This window comes from Callospermophilus lateralis, chromosome 2 (genome assembly GCF_048772815.1).
Source record: "Callospermophilus lateralis isolate mCalLat2 chromosome 2, mCalLat2.hap1, whole genome shotgun sequence".
In the NCBI taxonomy this organism is placed as follows: Eukaryota; Metazoa; Chordata; class Mammalia; order Rodentia; family Sciuridae; genus Callospermophilus; species Callospermophilus lateralis.
The window spans coordinates 68,727,718-68,746,899 of record NC_135306.1 but is presented as its reverse complement, the minus strand read 5'-3'; the positions used below and the strand labels follow the sequence as shown (position 1 = coordinate 68,746,899).

The 19,182-nt window shown below is 32.7% G+C and overlaps 1 protein-coding gene across 1 annotated transcript in view; it reads left to right on the top strand.

Annotated features, from left to right (window-relative positions):
• Nucleotides 1-9,967, top strand: part of Ptar1 (protein prenyltransferase alpha subunit repeat containing 1) — a 56,306-nt gene extending 46,339 nt beyond the window's left edge. The window contains exons 6-7 of the mRNA XM_076846047.2: nucleotides 2,593-2,897; nucleotides 4,841-9,967. Of these exons, the coding sequence (XP_076702162.1) occupies nucleotides 2,593-2,897; nucleotides 4,841-5,183 (648 nt within the window). The 3' untranslated portion in view covers nucleotides 5,184-9,967. The remainder of the gene's footprint in view (nucleotides 1-2,592; nucleotides 2,898-4,840) is intronic.
• The last annotated feature ends 9,215 nt before the right edge of the window (nucleotides 9,968-19,182 follow it).

The following is a 19,182-nucleotide window of genomic DNA, read 5'->3' as shown; positions in this document are numbered from 1 at the left end:
TGTATAACAAATTAGAATAAATAAATAAATCTTAAAAATAAGTAAATAAATAAATTCTTTGAGTGATAATGAACTGCAGTCGATTTGATTTCCATGCATGTATGAGTTTGTTAGGATGAACCCAACTACTATATATAACTGTTAAGCTCTTTAAAAAAAAAACTCTTTGTAAAAGCGTGAATAGGGAAAAAAACCTGAAAGATTGGTTATATATCAATGTTTTAAGAGTAGTAATTTACGGCCCATAGGATAATAGGTAATTTTTTAAAATAATTTTTGTTATTTAAATTTTCTATAATAATCATTATCAATTTTATAATTAGAATGAAAACCATTGTTAAAAAATTTACAAGATTGATGGCATTTGTATTTTCTGTAGTCTTTCATTTTAAAACTGTTATTCCTCTAATTCATAGCCCTACTTTAGTTTTATTTTATTTACTTACTCATTTTTTAATGTGGAAGTTAGAAAAGAATACGTTCATTTAAGGTTTATCATATAAAGGCATTCAATTTGTCAATATCTTAGATTTAATCCATATGTTTATATGTCTTCAAGATCATTTAAAATTACTTCATTTATTTTTGGTTATTGCCTTTATACAATTTCTTCTGGTAAGAAAATGACCCAATGTTCTCATTAAAGTTTGTTTTTTGGATTAATAATGCATCCTTATATATCTTAAGGAAAAGAATATGGTAGGTTTTTTTTTTTTTTTTCTTTAACAATGTAAGGGTTTTTTTTTGTTTTTTTTTTTAAGAAATTAATCTTGGGCTGGGGTTGTAGCTCAGTGGGAGAATACTTTTCTAGTATGTGTGAGGCACAGGGTTTGATTCTCAGCACTGCATATAAATAAACTAATAAAGGTCCATTGACAAGTAAAATTTTTTTTAATATTAATCTTTGAAAACCTTTTATATATGGTATTTTTGCCTCAAAATCAAATAATTTCATTTTTTAACATAGAAATATTCGATAAGAAATGATCTAAAGGATTTTCATGAAGTGGAGTACTCTTTTCAATCCATATTAAGATGCCAGGCTAAAAAGTAAAAAGCTGCTGTGTTTTAGCCTAATGTCCTACAAACTGATTCTTCAAAAAAATGTAATGACGTTAAAATTAATTTTCCTGGTAGAAGATCATCTGGTACTATTTTTGCTTACTTTTTAAAATAAAAAATATCTTGTTTCTCAGAGACTTGCCAGCTATCACCTCTGTAATAAATTTAGATGGTGATTAATAAACTCATTAGAGCTTAGAGAAAATATTTAAAACACATCATTGATAAACCATGAATGTCCTACTTGGAAGTAATCTTACTCCTTTGTATTTGTCATCTCTTTTATTAAATTGTTCATTCATTCACTCATAAAATATTTATATATCCACTCTGACAGTGGGTATGAGGTAATGGACATATCAATTAGAAATGAATAAGCATCTTACAGAGTTTAAAAACAAATAAAGCACCTTCAGAATTTAGTGTGAATGAAGACATGCAAAGAATTTTTTAATGTGCATGCTGGGTTATAAAAGTACTGTGGAAGTTCAGAAGAGGGAAAGATTTCTTGTAGGGAAGAAAGGGATGTGTGAGGATGGAGAAGAGATCATAATACAGGAGAAGGTATTTGCTGGGGACCTATGACAAACATATAAAGGCATCGTTTGGCATCGTGCTGTTTCTATTATTTACTGTTGACAAGTGTATATCTGGTGTTCTTTAGCTGGTCTAAAAATCCCCTGATGGTTTGTGGTAGGCCCTTGATAATTCTGTTCATTGCTCAAAATTCTTGGACTACCTATTCCAGACAGTGCCAAAACTTACTTTCCTTTTCTTTCTTGTCCCCACCCCGCCCTGCCCCACAAATGCTGCTTTGGTTTCTGTTATTCTTTAATTTACAAGGTTGGTAGTGCAAAGATTTGAATATTTTACTGCTGGATTTTATTTATTAATTCACTTTAAAACCTCATTTATCATTGATGGCGAGTTGGAGACAAAAATAGTCATGAGCCCTTACAAAGTCCTATATTCATGCATCATGGTTTTGTACTAAGCTCTTAGAATTAAGTAGTGAACAAAACAGGTATACTGTTTGCCTTCATGACACTTATATAGATAGTAGAAAAGCAGATAATTATATTTAATCTATAATTGAACAGATATAGTATATTTTCATGTTAGATATAATGCATATTAAATAAAATAAAGTTTAATCAAATTAACCTGCATTTATATTTTCCTTCTATATTAACATTACTTGTAAGTGACTGTCTTAATGTTTGACATTATTTTAAAATTTGGCTTTTCTCTCCATGTGCCCATCAGAATGTGAATAGTCAAGGTCAAGGGAAAGAAAGACAGGTCTTTTGGTTCTGTGGTTTTAAAACAAATTCCTGTAACTTTTTAAGGGAAGAGAGAAACCAGCATGCATTAAACTTCTAAACGACAGCACTTTGTTAGACAAGGCATACAAAATATTGGTGAGAATGGTATTGTTTAAAAAAAATCAAAGAGAAATTAGAGGTGCTAATAGAGAAGAAAAATCTTTAGAAAATTCCTCTTCTCACTTTTCTTTTTTCTTCCTTCAAGATTCTTCTTGATGAACTATCTTCTACTAAACATTGGGCATCCATGCATGTTTCAGACCACAGTGGATTTCACTACCGCCAGTTTTTGTTAAAATCTTTGATGAGTCAAACTGTGACAGACAGTTCTGTATTGGAGAAAAACACTTTGAGAAATGAACCATCCCTAGTTCTTCCAAAAGATGAAGAAGCAGCTGCTTCAACAGAGGAACCAAGGATAAATCTTCCCCATCTCCTAGAAGAAGAAGTGGAATTCAGCACAGATCTTATTGATTCCTACCCAGGACATGAAACCCTTTGGTGTCATAGGTAAGAGAAGAGAAAAACCCATTTCCTACATGAAATTGGCATGTCTTGATGAGAACTGCAGAAGGTAATAAATCTGACTTCTGCCTGTTTAGGTATTCATAGGCATCTGATTTTGGAGCTTTTCCTATGTGAGTAAGAAAGGGTTTATGTTACCATATCATTATTATTAACATGAAGTTTCTGGTGCAGTTTTTTGCCTATGCCTCAGGACAGTAGTAGTTAGCCTTTACTTTGCAACAGAATAATCTGTGTTTCTTCCAAAATAAAAGGAAAACAAGACAAATAAAAGTTTGTGGACTCCCTCTTTGAGACCATGATATTTAGCATATCTGAGATGGAATTATGTTATTTTTTTGCCATTAATATGCCTAAACAAATACAAAATAGAACAAAAATCTTCAATATCAAAACAATCTCAAGTCCCAATCTACCTTCTCTTGAAAACATAGAATAAGGGTGTCTTAATTTTAAGAGGAAAAAAGAATTTTCAGCTGGGCTCGATGGTGCATGCCCGTAATCACAGTGAATCAGGAGGCTGAGGTATGAGGATCACAAGCTCAAGGCTTGTTTTGTTGTTTAAGAAAAAAAAAAAAAAACACCACAGGGTTTAATCAGTTTTGATGCATAGTCAGAGTTGAAACTATTGATTAAACCCTGAGGGAAAAAAGTAAGTTTTATTATTTTTTTACCCTAATAATCTACAAATTAGCGAAGTGTAATATCTTGATGCTTTTGTTTATTTAAATTTTAAAAAATTTAAAGAATTTCTCTTGGGATTCAGAGAAAGACTAATAGAAATGTGTGAAACAGAATATAAGACTTGCTTGTGTTAGTCAGGAGGTAGGTGTTTTAAAAGTTTGCATATTAATAAAATTACTGAGATCTGCCCTTACTCTTGTCCAGTCTAGTTTTAGGATGTTTGAGGAGATGGACACCTGCTAGTCTATGCTCAACCTACTCAGAAGACAGTCCCCTTTTTGGCACATTCATGAATAGAGAATTATCTTTTACTTATGTGTTTGGTACTAGGAAATGAGCCCCTTGCCTCTGAGCCACATCCCCAGCGCCTTTTTTTTTCCCTTTCCTTCCCTTCCCTGCCCTGCCCTGCCGTGCCCTGCCCTTCCCCTTCCCCTTCCTCTTCTCTTTCCTAGTTCTCACTAATTTGTTGAGATATAACAACTTAGAAGCCATGTAGTTTATCATATTGTCTACCAGAAATGTCCCCCTTACCCCAAATCAGTGTTTGGAGATTAGCAACAGGGATTTCATTTTGACAAATAGTTCCAGGTGATTTTTTTTAAGGACATGAGAACTGCTCTTCTTAGAGGAAGAATAGAAACTGTATCTTTTAAAGTGTTTTTCTCAGAGTTCAACACAGATCCACTACATATGGATGTTTAAGACTAGTGATGGATTTACAAGATAGGTCAGTTGATTTCTAGATCATAAGACCAACTGCAACAGATGTGTTCTTTTAATTAAAAGGATTGGATAAAGGCTATGGACTAAGCCTCTGGATGAACCCTTTAATTCCCCATTTCTAGAATCTCTTGTCTTCCAAGATATTGAGATTAGTTTTTTATTTTGTTATATATAATATTGATATTATATAAAACAGATATTGACTAAGACCTGTTTCTATTTTCATGTTAAAGTAATAACTTCAAGTTGTCATCATTCAGAAAATGCTTATTGAAAAAACTTTTAATAGTGTTCTTTCTCACAAAACAAACAAGTAATCTGCAATATTTGTCCAAATACCCAGACTTCATGTCAACTGTTTTTCCTAAATTCCTAATTCCTCTGTTTATCTTTGGGTTATGAAGTGGGCCACAAACTCAGCACTGTGTATATGTTGATATGATCACAATTTTTTTCCCCTGAATAGCTTAACTTTGCCATGAGATTCTCTTTATTCTCTTCCTCCCCCTCCCCCATCATAGGCGACATGTTTTCTACCTTCAACATCACTTAAATGGTAGGTTTCCTCACAGCATGACCCAGCTGTCACCTGCAGACACTCCTGGAGAGACTTTGAGTGATTTGCACCTCATCCCAGCAGATCCTCGGCTGTCTCAGGCAATGGAAGTAGATGGATTGAATGACTCAGGCAAGCAAGGCTATTCCCAAGAAACCAAACGCCTGAAGCGGACCCCAGCTCCAGATTCTTTGGGCCTAGAAATGGAGCACAGGTTCATTGATCAAGTATTGTCGACTTGCCGGAACATAGAGCAAGCCAGGTATGCCAAAGCATACAGGAAATGGCTGGTCACTCTGAGTCAATGAAAGTGGATTAATCCTGTAAGGTTCCCCTTTTAGTGCAATATTGCTTTCCTTTTTTATTGACATAGTTGCATGAACTGTTTGCTATTATTGGCTAATGTGTTCCTCATCTTTAGGTTAAAAGTCCATAGGAAACCTTACATTTTATTTATTTTATTAAGAACTGGCATTCCTTTGGGGATACAGTAATTGTATAGCTCCTTACTAAAAAATGAGTCTTAATTTTTTTCTTTTTAACTCCTCATCCTTTATATTTCTATACATGGGTTTTCACTCAGTTCTTATAATTGGGTCACATATACATCCACCCTCCTCATTTTGATTGCTATATAGGCAAATTTTTTAAATCAAAAATTTTTGTTGTAGTTCAGCTTAGAAACATTAATACAGATGCAGAAGAACTTAATTTATTTTCAGAATCAAATGGCTAGATGTTTGGAAATGTGAAAATATAAATCAGTTCTTTTTTCTAGCTTGTTCTACTCAAAAGTATAGACTAATGTAACCAAAGTCAGAAGTATTGAAATTTATATTAAAAAAATGCTTCCAATGTAATCCATTTTTAAGTGATTATTTAAAAAACAGAATCTAATTTAAGAGTTTATGTAAGTGTAGTACTGGAAAATTATTTTTATTACTAGCTTTGATAGGTTGTTTTTTACCTCATATTTGGTATATGCCAAAACAGTCATATCAGCCCTGATAAAATAAATTTTTTAAAAACCCAGAATGCCATTTTTGGTTATTACTACTTTTTCTTTTCCAAAATCATTCATGAAAAATGGGAGAAATATACATACAAATGTATTCATAGAAACTCCTTTTTAAAAAATTAAGTTATTGAGATTATACTGGATAAACTACAAAATTTTGTGGACTATGAAAAGTTTACTGGCAAAAGCCAGGAGGAGAGAAAAGTTAAAGAGATTAATTCTTCAGTTTTTATTTAAAAACAAAACAAAACACTTTGATACAGGATTTTATCAGGGATGAGGTACCAAAGTATCTACATTAATGCTGTATCTTAATTTTCAATAACAAGGGCTGAGTTTTTCAGGTTGATGAAGTGGGACTAGGGAAAGAGTCAGCTAGTATCTACTTTCTTATTATATTTTCTCCTTTGTAAATGGTCTGTATTTCTTTTTTCTGTTTACCATTTTCTTTGTTTCACCACTCCATTCCATATTTTTTTGTCACTCTGACTTGTGTATAATTTTCCTCATTTGTCTTATTTCAGGAATGTCTTCTGAAGATTTTATTTTCTCTATTTCAGTGAATTTCATTCCCATCTAAATACACACACACACACACACACACACACACACACACGAAATATGAATAGAAACTGCCCTTCTAAAAGTTTCTCTAATGATGAAGCTGGTTTTTGTCCTACGTGTATACAAATGTGAGTAATAGTTATAGAAATAAGTATGACCACCATGCTTTGCCTCTTCTCCTTTTTTACTTGCTTAGTAATCTGTAAGGTGGGGAGAATGATGTAGGGAAAGGCAAACCTCTCCTGTCTCAATCTTGTGAATAGCCAGGACTTGAGTTAGAAGTACTATTTTAAGGGAAATGGGATAGGTCCTTTATTTGGGCATCATGGTTTCGTTGAGCGGTGAACTTTCAAACTGAATGATATACTTGTAAGAACACCAGGAAAATTGTCTAGCCTGGCCCCAGTAGACAGATGTTGCTCTTATCTCTTGGGGCAAAAATTACCATTTTTTATACTTTATATAATTTTTAGGAGAGAAAATAATTGCCATAATGAACTTAATTCCATGGCCCTTTGTGTACAGAGCTTATTTTGAATCAGATACCTCAAGGTCTATGTAGTTTTCTATGGATAAAACCCATTAGATTTATGATTTTCAACTCCTGCAGGGGTTGAGTAGAAATACACAGAGATGACATGGGAGGTTCAGCACATTCCAGTAATACATGTTGCCAAATTCTGGACTACTCAGTATCACTGTTTTCTCAAGCATAATTTTTAGTATCCTAAGTAATAGGGCTTCTTTGATGTGAGTGCAACTACTTTGATGTGAATACACATCAGGACATGAGTATAGATAATATCCTGAGAACATTAGTTAAACTTTTATAGTGCATCATACCTTTTTATACCTTACACCCAGTATCTTGGTCATCTTTGTTGTTAACTGCTTAAACCCACCACTTTCTGAAGCCATGTAGTGTTTTAATATACCTTGGTCTTCTTTTCTTAATAAAGTTTTAAATAGAGAATGAGAATACAAACATCCAAAGGATACTGTCAGTATGTGACTTTTGTATGCTACTTTATTTTAAATTTGCATTTTTCAAGTGTTCATTCACAGGAAAACTTAGAATTGCCCTATATGATTATTTTTGTTTTGCCCCCCGCTAAAGTGATTGACATTTAAACTGACTAGCATAATATGTCTTTGCCTAAATGAGCTCATGCAGTAGAAAAAGTATGTCTGTTTTCAGGGGCTTGTTAGCCTTATTTTTCTTCAAATATGTCATTGTTTAAAAGGGAAAGATAGTTTAGATTTGACGTGTTTCATCACATTTTCACTGAAAGAGTAATAGTTCATCATCCTGTGGATCAAGAATACTACTGACAAGCAAAAAGCAGTAGGTAACTAACACCTTCATAACACTCTTCACCCTGCCTTTTTAATGTACACTTATTTTGGTAATATAGTATTTCCAGACTCTACTGTGTGTGCCTTGCTCATTGTGAGGGCTCACTGACTACTTATTAAATGAATGATTGATTAACTGAAGAAGGGAAAAGATTGGTCATGAGTGATGGATAGAGTGATGATTGAGAAATTAATTGTTTGTGAATAATACTTAGGGAGAGCTGTTGCATATAGAAAAAGTTAATTTAAATTTATTTTCTTCATTACTTTGTTTAAACTCATTAAATTCAAGCCAAGAAATACAGCTCTAGAATTATCAGTGAGCTATACCTTAATCTACATTAAACATTTATAGAAACCCATTTGCATTAAGGATACTACTTTCTGTTTACTTATTTAAGGACACATATACAAAGCTTGAACCATTTGAGAACAGCTGAAGAAATTCTTTGATTTCAATAACTTGTTTATTGTATCTTCATGAATAGTTATTTTATGCTTCTCCTTTTTTCCCCATTAATTTGAACTGTGAATCTTTTAGTTATTTCCTAAACCTGTATAGTTGTTTTTTAAGCTTAAGGATCTGATAAATATTAATATCTACTATTATTTCTTTAGAAACTCCAGGCCCAGACTTTCAGTCACACTTCTTAATTCTTATAGTACAGTTCTAATTTAAATTGAGAGCTTCATTAATTTCTTTCTTTTTTTTTTTAAGCAGTGCTAGGCTAGGGATCATACCCACTTTATTAATAATTAGTAGGATTAAACGTATTCAGGTTGTCACTAAAAAACACTTAGATATTCAAATAAGGAGTTTGGTGACATGTGGAAACAAAAGTTTTTGGATTTTTATGCAGCCGTCTATAAGAAAGCATATATATTTGTATGGTTTTGATATGTTCAGTTCATACCAGTGTGTACTTGGTGAATGAGTATATGTGTAAAACGAACTTGTAATATTGCTGCAAACATAATTATACTTTTCTCTCATATAGCACCACATGGTCTATGACATGTGCTAAATGCAATTTAGGAGTAGAACTACCACTTGCTATACAACAATCCCTACCTTAGCACCCCTGAATTATAGAAGATGCTGAAGATCTAGTTGCAAAAGAAAGTAGCACATGATTGGGGGGGCAGTGTAAAAAGCTGTTTTAAGTTTACTGTTATTTTTTTACTAGAAAATTATATTTTAAAACTAAGATTTAAAGTATGCTAAAATTTTTGAACAACATTATAACAACTTAACCTTTTGTCTTTTGAATGAATTCCTCAAACAGACCTACAAACTCTAGCATTCTATGTGCTGCTTCCTCCCCATGCTCTGTAATGATCTCCTATTTATTTGAGATGTGTGTTGAGGCACTGGAAAGTTTAGACAAATTCAGTATCATAAAGGCAGAGAGCAAGAAAAATCAACCCTAAGAATTCTACTTTCTGTCACACAGTGTCTTTTTAAAAACAACTGTACATACTGTGTTAATTTGAGTGCCTTTCTTACTTGGGGTCGGAGCAGGATCATGTTACTTTAAACTCTAATATTTAGATAGAAAACAGGGACATAAAACAGCTGAATATGACTCATGATTTTATTTATTCTCTTTGTTAGACCTGGTCCTATCTTATCCTTTGATGAGATACTGATACAAGAAAGTAGAGTCCTTTGTTTGTATTTCATTAGTTCTCTTTTTTCCCCCCAAATCTGTATTAGATTTTTTTTTTTTTTTTTCATTTTGTGGTGTTGGGGATTGAACCCAGAGCCTTGTGCATGCAAGGCAAGCACTGTACCAACTGAGCTATGTCCTCAGCCCTCATTAGTTCTCATTTTTAAGCACCCTATAAAGAATTAGTTCTTTATGCAAAGCAACTAACATTTTGGGGATTACATGCATTGCATTCAGAGGTTTATGTGTGCACAATTTGAGACAGCCTGAAACCTGTGCAGACTGAGTCCAAAGGGAAGCTGGAACCCCTCCCTAAAATAAATCCAGATGATTGTCCTAAATGAATTCTCTGCCTTACTCTAAGGACCTTCTTTCCCATCCACATTCAGGCCTAATGTAGGATAGTTGAAAGGGGGAAAAGTAGGACTTTTTTTTTTGTCACATATAAGAAGAAAGGAAATAAATTCTAAGATGAAATCTAAAATGTGTCATTTATGTATTTGTTTTGGGGAGTAGGAATTTCACATTTCATGATAGCAAATAATTCCTCATAATTCCAGAAAAATATATAATTAAGCTTACAAAGTGCTTTATAGAGAATTTTTCAATAATATATTCTATAGACAGCAGTATGCTATGTTCAGAGTAGAGTCAGAAAACCAGTGTATCCATTGTGGATCTGGGATCAGAAGGAAATCTCAGGCTCCCAACTTAAGACTTCTCTACTCTTACCAGGCCATGTTAACACTGTAAAACCAAACCCTCTGCTGAAAACAAACAAAAAAACACCAAACCAGCTTAGTCTGCTGGTAAAACATGCTTCCAAGAATATTAGCTATATGTAGTTTGGACTTTCTGGATAATAATATCCATAAAGCTAACTCTGATTTTTCTTATATTAGTCTATTGTTGATCCTCAGGGCATAGAAGATTTAGTTCAATTTAGGATATACTTTTTTTATTCAGTGGCAAATAAAAGGATAAATATATTACTAGCTATTAAAGGTTTAGTATATATAGTATTTTTTATAAATCACTACCAATGCAATAGCTAGTAGATACTCTGTGACTGCCTCAATTCATCTCTCTGCTTTAGTTCCTGTGGCTGTGTTATGAACATTCTTTTATATACGTCTTCTGTAGAAACGATTTCTGAATTATATTTTCATGTTTGAGGTGGGGGAGACTATTTTGCATTAACTGACATCATTCTCAATTTTTAGAAATTCTGTTGAGGAAAATGATTACTGTTGGCTTTCAAAACCATGACTACTTTGCTCTCTAAGACATCTGTTTCCCTGAGAATGTTTTATGTGCAGAACCTATGCATGTTCAATACATTGCATAATACCTAAAATGTTATGGGAATTCAATAATTGGAAAAGGCTCGAGCGGTAAAACTAGCTCATAGCAGTCTTATTGTCCACATTGTTAGCTTTTGGTAAAATACACCAGTTTGCGTGAATACATAATCATATTCAAATATACAAGATAAATATAAATAACAGTTGTACACCATTGTAAGTGAGGTTTAGATACTTTTGAGATTATCTATGTGTGTATACAGATGTACATGTATATGAAAGATTTGCAGCTTGAATTTATATGGTGGCTTTTACAAAGAATTTTATCCAAAGAATTGTTATTTTTGTATTTGCTTAAATGCTACTATTTCAGGCACTTTTTAAAATTAGACCAACTCCCCCCAGCAAAGCTGGAAATCTAACAAAACAAGTGCCCATTTGCCCTAATTAACCAGATATTTGTTTGGGTAAACTGTTTATGTTAAGTCTTTGATGGTCTACAAATTAAGACATTCTGTTTTTTTCTCTCATACTTTTAGGGAAATCCGCCTTAATTTCATGTCTGGTAATCAGTTTCCTCAAAGTACTATGCAGCACACAGTGGTTTATTTATTTATCTTTATAAGGTGGTAATACATTGAGATTTTTCATTCTGTTTTGGGTCATAGGGATGTACCATTGTATGTAACTAAATATTGACTCAAGCAGCATTCTACCAGAAATGTTCATATGTTGTCCTCCCTCATCAAATGTCATGCTTTTGAAGGAGGTATTATATACTATTAGTTAAAGAATGGGCCTAGACTGAGTGCAATCAAAGTAAGTGCTCAATAAACACTAGTCTGTCATACTAACAATGAGCTTTCAGCAAGGAAACCAGCGTTATCTTTTCATTGAGAAGTATATATTTAAAATAATATATGTGTGAAACTGAAAAATTATATCATTTCACATTAATTATTAAGCTTATTTTAGGCTAGAGTTAGTGATTTGTAATAAAAATATTGTTTATATAGAACATGGTCTGAAGACAGGAGATGTAAAAAGATTAGATAATATCTGAGGCACATTAATTGATTAAAAAATAGGTAGCTGGACTCTAAGGAGAACTACTGTAGTCTTCTGTAATCATTTTATATATTGGTATATATAGTACTATCCTTAAATTTTAGTTTCATTCCAATATCTTAAAAGTGGTAATGGTAAAATACAAACTTATGCTAAATAACTCCTACTTAAACATCTTTGACATGAGGAGGAAATTTTAAATGAATAATATAGTAGTTTCACTGTGTTTATTGTGGCTTTCAGAGCATTTTTGTCAGAGTTCACCTGATGTAAAAAAAACATTAAAAATTTTGAAACAAACATTCCTACCTGAGCTATGAGGAAACAAATGTATAGTACAAGTGTAGTTAGGCATTGATGTTTGGTGAGATTCTTGATGCATGACTATGATGCTGGCTTCTGACTGAAGTGACCGTGTCAGTATTGTATTTTGGGTTTTCTTGTTCTAGGAGAAAAATGGAATGTATACTAGATTAACTTAATGTTTTTAAGTTGGAAAAAATATGAGGTATTATAAGTATGCCAAATATTTATACACTCTACTACAATAGGAGAGGAAGGAAAAAAAATTTTAAAGTAGTAATTTTTTTTAATAGCTTCTAATTTTTTTTTTTAACCCAAGTTCCTTATACACTAGTCACTTGCCTGGTTTAACACTGAGGGACTGTAATTTAAGGGAAAGATCTTAGATACTATATTCTGCTATTAGAATACATCATGCATGTTAATATTACAGTGCTTGTAGATTTCCCAAGAAGAATATTTCCATAAATTGACATCAATATTGTTTTTTTCTTGTAATTTATGTTCAAATGGACAAGTTACATATATGCTCTGTGGTACAGAGTCAGATCCTGGGCATTAAAGATTAGTTTGGCTAACTTTACTGAAGATACTAATTGTCTTCACTGATTGCACTGCTGTGTTTCTTAATCCATTTTCCCCCGTAGAGTAGTCTGTATTGAAGTTTCTTTTGCTCCTACCATGTACTAATTGACTTTTGTTTAAGGCTTAAATATTTTGTGAATTCTTTTTACACTTAAAATGTATACCTTACAGAGGGATAAGGATAAGATTTGCAGTAAGGTATGTGCAGAGTGTGCTTTTACTGTTTTGGGAATTAGTACCACAGAGTACTTACAGCTAGTATAATGATTATAGATTATATATATTTGAACTCTTCAATAGAAATATAATATGTGGTCTGGGGTTGTGGCTCAGCAGTAAAGCGCTCACCTACCACATGCTAGGTGCTGCGTTGATCCTCAGCACCACATAAAAATAAATGAATAAAATAAAGGTATTGTGTCCAACTGTAACTAAAAAAATAAATAAATAGATAGACTTTTTTTTTTAAAAAAAGGAAAGAGATATGAGCCACAAAGTAATTTTTAATTTCCTTGTAGTCAGTTGAAAGAGGTGAAATAAACATTTAATAATATATAATATCTTACCTTTTTTTCTATACTAAGTCTTCAAAACTCAGTGTGTAATTTACAGTCACTACATCTCAATTCTGACTAACCATGTTTCAAGTTCTCAAGTCATGTGTGGCTAAAGGGTATTTTATTGGACAATTCATATGTACATGGTACAAAGTGTGACTATTTTAAATTCAGAGATGATGAGGCAGACATAAAATTATGGTACTTCAAAATAATTTAGAAAAATGTCTACTAGAATTGTCTACTTGTTTTCCTTCATCTTCATTTAAAATTTGCTCTCAAAATATGATCAGTCAATTCCAATTTGCCAGGTGTTATTTCAGGAGAAAGAAATTCTATGCCATGTAAGACGGAATGATGTACTGATTATAACAACACATTTTTCAGTTGTAGTCACTAAATTCTGTCTTGTTTCTTCAAAATAATACCTTAAATTGCATGTTAATTGTGTATTTGCACCTATTTTGGTTTTGTATTATTCTTAATGTATAATGATGTATATTAACAAACAGCCCTAGGATTCTTTCTATGCAGTGGTCTTCCAGTATCTTACTGGTACACTTATTTATGATAAATGGCAGAGAAGTAGAATGAGCCATTCTTTTTTCCATTAGATTTATTTTTAACATGTGACCATGTACCAAGCAGCTACAAATTATTGTATTTCTGTAGAATATGGAAAATAGTGTTTGTCTTATCTTTGCTAAATATCTGCAATTTCTAAGTAAATTTTTCATCTCCTAAAATGTGTTAGATGTGATTTTATTTTTACTTCTGGTGGTTGATGCTTTATACTTTGATTTAGCCCACCATACTCCCTAGTTAAATCGCTTTGATGTTGGTTAAGAAGGTAGCGGTATGAACTGTTATCTTAAGTGAAACCAGTGATTTCATTACCTATATTTGTAGAAAGAAATTTAAATGTTACCACGTCTAGAACATAAAAGAAACATTAGAAATTAGCGAAATTGCCATAGTTGTCTTTAAATTGCATTAACAATGACTAATTGTCATGACTATTTATGCTTTTCCCCATGCATTTCAAATGAAGGTACAAAGTAAGGAACTAACTCAGTTTAGTGTTACATCCTTTGTTTTCTAAGTCTGATTCTCAGGTCTGTATGCTATGAACCAGAGTAGTAGGGTTACTTAACACTGTATAATACATAGACAGACTCTATTAAGTATTTATTGGATACATTTACTCAGATTTTAAATATTTCAAGAGTGTTTTGTGGGGAAGGACTTGATTCCTTTGTCCCTTGACTATTGGATTATACTTTTTAAAAAAAAATTTTTTAAGTTGTAGATGGACACAATACTTTATTTTATTTTTTTATTTTTATGTGGTGCTGGGGATTGAACCCAGAGCCTCACACATTTGAGGCAAGTGCTCCACCACTGAACTATAACCCCCACCCTAGATTGTGCTGGCTTACTAATGACAGTCTTAATTTGAATTAGTAAGTTAATTATCTAAGTTTGACAAAAATTGGTATTAGCAAAGTGCTTCCTGGAAAATCACTTTGCTTAATGGCATGCTTCTTGAAATGAAAGATTAACAGCAATAATAGATTTAGGATAACATACAGCCCACTTGAATTTAGTAGTATGGTAACCTTTTTGTCATTGGTCTACATTTACCACATATCACCATTTCCCTCATCTTGGAAACCCAGTTTTCCTTTTCATGCTGTATTAGTTAAAAGAAGAAGAAAGGATATGTTTTTTTGAATGTCATTGTGCCTGTCTACTAGTAACTCATCCCAAATGATCAGATTGGGCATCAACTTCAAGTTAGATTACACCCTGAGGAGTAAGTACAATGGCATTGTGTCCTATGATGATTGTGATAAAAGTGGAAGGACTGCTTGCCTCCCCACATTGAGCTTTATAAAGAAGCAGCAATAATTGGCATAGTACCTTTTCTTTCACAGAAAGATTCTTACAGTAATTTTGGCAGCCATAGTTCAGACTTCCATACCTCCTGTAAAATGATATGAACAACAAAGTAATAATTCTAAATTTATGAATTTAGTTTTGAAGTATTCTGATATACAAATATCTTTTGTCAGACTCCTCATAAACCTCTTCAGAGTAATTATAGCATAATCAATGAAAGTTCTACTTCTGTGTAGGGGGGCTAACTGGATACAGTGGCCCTCCATCATTTTACTGTTATATTCCTATACTTCTTAAGTTGCTAATGATTCCACCAAACACTATTGAGAGAGTACTCAAAGATGGATAAACAAATGGGATTGGTGCAGAATCAGTCATTCCAATGGTCAAAAAATTTACAAAAAGTAAATTTTGTAATCTTAACCATGTACAAAGGTTCCTTGAGACTACAAGTTGGGACACATCTAACTTGTGGCATTAATTTCACACAAGCCTTGGTGTTAGTTTTTTTTTTTTTTGAGGTGTTGGGGGGGTGTTACTAGCAATTGAACTCAGGGGCACTGGACCACTGAGCCACGACTCCAGCCCTATTTTGTATTTTATTTATAGACAGGGTCTTGCTGAGTTGCTTAGCACCTCACTTTCGCTGTCACTGGTTTTGAACTTGCAATCCTCCTGCCTCAGCCTATCAAGACGCTGGAATTACAGGCATGTACCAATGCACCCAGCAATGTTAGTTTTTTCATATGGGAAAAAAATAAATCATCTTGTGCTACACTTATTATAATAGAAAATCACTAGTGTGCAACAATAAATTGTGTAAATGTTTCCTTCCTACAGTAGTATACCATGTACCCATAAAAACAAGAACATGTAATTACATAGAAGAAAATGTCATAATATAATTTTGTAGAATAGGTTATAAAGTAGTATGTAAAGTCCTAATTTCATTAAAATGAATTTTAAAATCTCATTTTCAGCTATAGTAAGACTAACCTTTTTAATGAACACAACTAAAAATGTTGGAAAAAACTGAAGTTTTTTGTTTTTCAAAGCAGGATAAGTAGAAAATCTATATCATACTGAAACTTAATTTTTCTAAGTTAGGAAACATTACTGAACTAGAAACGGGAATCAAACCCAGAGCAAGCAAGAGAAAGAAAATAATAAAGATGACAATTAAACTAAAGTACATAAAAATATAATAGAGAAAAAATCTTTGTGACCTTTAGAAGATGAACAAAATTAAAAAATCTTAAATTTAAGATGAAGAAAATAAATACATTAATTACTAACTTAGAAATGGAATAAAGGGATATTACTGACCTTTTAGAAATAAAAAGGAATTTAAGGAGTACTGTGAACGGAAAATTAGGTAACCTACACAAAATGTATGAATTCCTTAAAAACACATACACAAACTACTTGACACTTGCTCAAGAAGAAATAGATTTATTTAGACTAATAAATCTAAGTAGCTAGCTGAGTAGTCAAAAAAGCCAACCATCAGATGACTTTACTGATGAATTCTACCAAATGTTTAAGAAATTAAAACCAATCATTCAAAAATACACATCCTAACTCATTCAGAGGCTGTTATTACCCTGATAGTATCCTGATAAATCAGGCAATCCTTTATGAATAAAGACAAAAAAATTCCAGTGGCAAAATAAAGCAAAGTGAATCCATCGACGTATAAGAAAGTTTGTACACAATGACCTGTGAATGCAAGGCTGCTCAACATACAAAAATAATCTACGGCTATAGTATATCCTAAGAATTTAAGGAAGGGGGAAATTATATGATCATTTCAATAAAGAAAAACAACTTTACTAAATCCAAAACCTTTACCTGATAGAATAATCAACAGGTCTAGAAGAGAAATTCCTCAAGCTAATAAAAGGAATATGGAAAGTCACTGCTAACATACTTACATGAAAGCTTGAAATCTTTCCCTGTTAGATTGTAAATAGAACATGTTGCTCTTGCCACTTCTTTGACATTGTGCAAAAGGTTTGGGTTAGGGCAGTTGGCAAGAAAAAGAATTAAAAGTCATCCCAGTAGAAAAGGAACAAGTAAAACTGTATTCACAGATGGCATCATCTTAATAGAAAATTTAAGGAACTTCCTAAAACACTACAATGGGCTACAGAATACAAATTAATTGAATTTTTAAACCTTTGCAAAAATACAGATCAATTGTATTTTTAAACATTTAAATATCCAAAAGTGAATTTAGAGAAAGTTTTTCACTAAAACATTAAAAAGAATGAAATACTTAGGAATAAATTTATTAAAATAAGTGCAAAACTTATTCTGTACTGTAAAATCTGTAAAACATCACTGCAGGAAATCAGAAGTTCTCACTGAATGGAAAACCTTGTCATGTTCAGGGATCAGAATACTCAACATTGTTAAGATAACAATATATCTGCCATGGTAAGAAGATGGTTTGTCCCCCTCGAGTCATGTGGGAGTTTAGTCCCCAAAAACATACATTAATGGTGGTGGAAATCTATAGTGTTTACAGGTGCAGCCTTTGGGAGGTGAGGTTAGGTAAAGTCATCAGCAGGAGTTCCCATGCTTGAATGCAGTGGTGTGAGAAAAGAGAAACCACACATGTGAAGTGCTCCCTGTGTCTTGCCATGTGAGGCTCTGCACCACCTCAGAATTCTGCCTGCAAAAAGGGACATCACAGGATAAAGCCCCTAGATGTCCCTCCAGAACTATGAGGCCAAATAAACCTCTTTGCTTTATAAAGTAGTATATCTCAGATATTTCATCATAGAAATTTGAAACAAACTAATACACTGGGTGCAGTGACACACGCCTGCCATCCTAACAGTTCAGGAGGCTGAGGCAGGAGGATTGGGAATTCAAAGCCAGCCTCAGCAATTTAACAAGGTGCTATGTAACAAAGCAAGACCCTGTCTCTAAATAAAATATAAAAAGGTCTGGGGATGTGGCTTAGTGTTTAATTGCCCCTAGGTTCACATTTCTCAGTTTCAACACCTACTACAAAACTATAGTATTCAAGATAGTATGGTACTGGCAAAAGAATGGATATACAGACCATTGGAATAGAATTGAGCCTAGAAATAATTTCACACATCTATTATCAAGTGATTTTTGACAAAAATTAATTCAGAGAATTGAAGAGTTAAAACTGTAAACGTCTTCCACAAAAACAGATATAAACTTTTATGCCCTTATGTTACACAAATTTTTCTTAATTATGATAATATAAGCTCAATTAAAAGAAAAAATAGGTGATCATAAATATTTTTTAAAATTTTATACTTAAAAGGACACTATCAAGAAAGTGGAAAAACAGCCTGTAGGATGGGATAACACATTTGCAATTCATGTATCTAATAATCAATTTCCAGAAAATATAAAGAGCTTTTACAACTCAACACTAAAAAGGAAATGACCCTGTCTAAAAATGGGCAATGGATTTGAACAAATGTTTCCCCAGAAGATATATCAATATCTCTTATCCATATCATTAGTCATTAAGGAAATGCAAATCAAAACCATGCTAGGATACACTTCATATCTCCTACAATGGCTAATTTTTAAAGTTTCATCAAGTCAGGGGCAGTGGTGCATTCCTATCATCCCAGCACCTCAGGAGGCTGAAGCAGGAGGATTGTAAGTTTAAGGCCAGCCTCATCAATTTAGTGAGGTCCTAAGCAATTTAGCAAGAAATTATCTCAATATAACAGTCTGGGAATGTAACTCAGTGGTACAATGCCTCTATGTTCAATCCCTAGTACAAAAAAAAAAAAAAAGTCATTAGGTACATGGAAATGTGGAATTCTTTACATTTTATCTTTCTTGTGATATTCATTCATTTTAATAAACATGTATTTAACCAATTTTTTAAATGTTCTCATTTTTGAGGATAGGACAAAAGTTTACTACCACTAACCAAATTGAAAGCTGATGTGTCACTCAAAACATAACAGGATTTTATT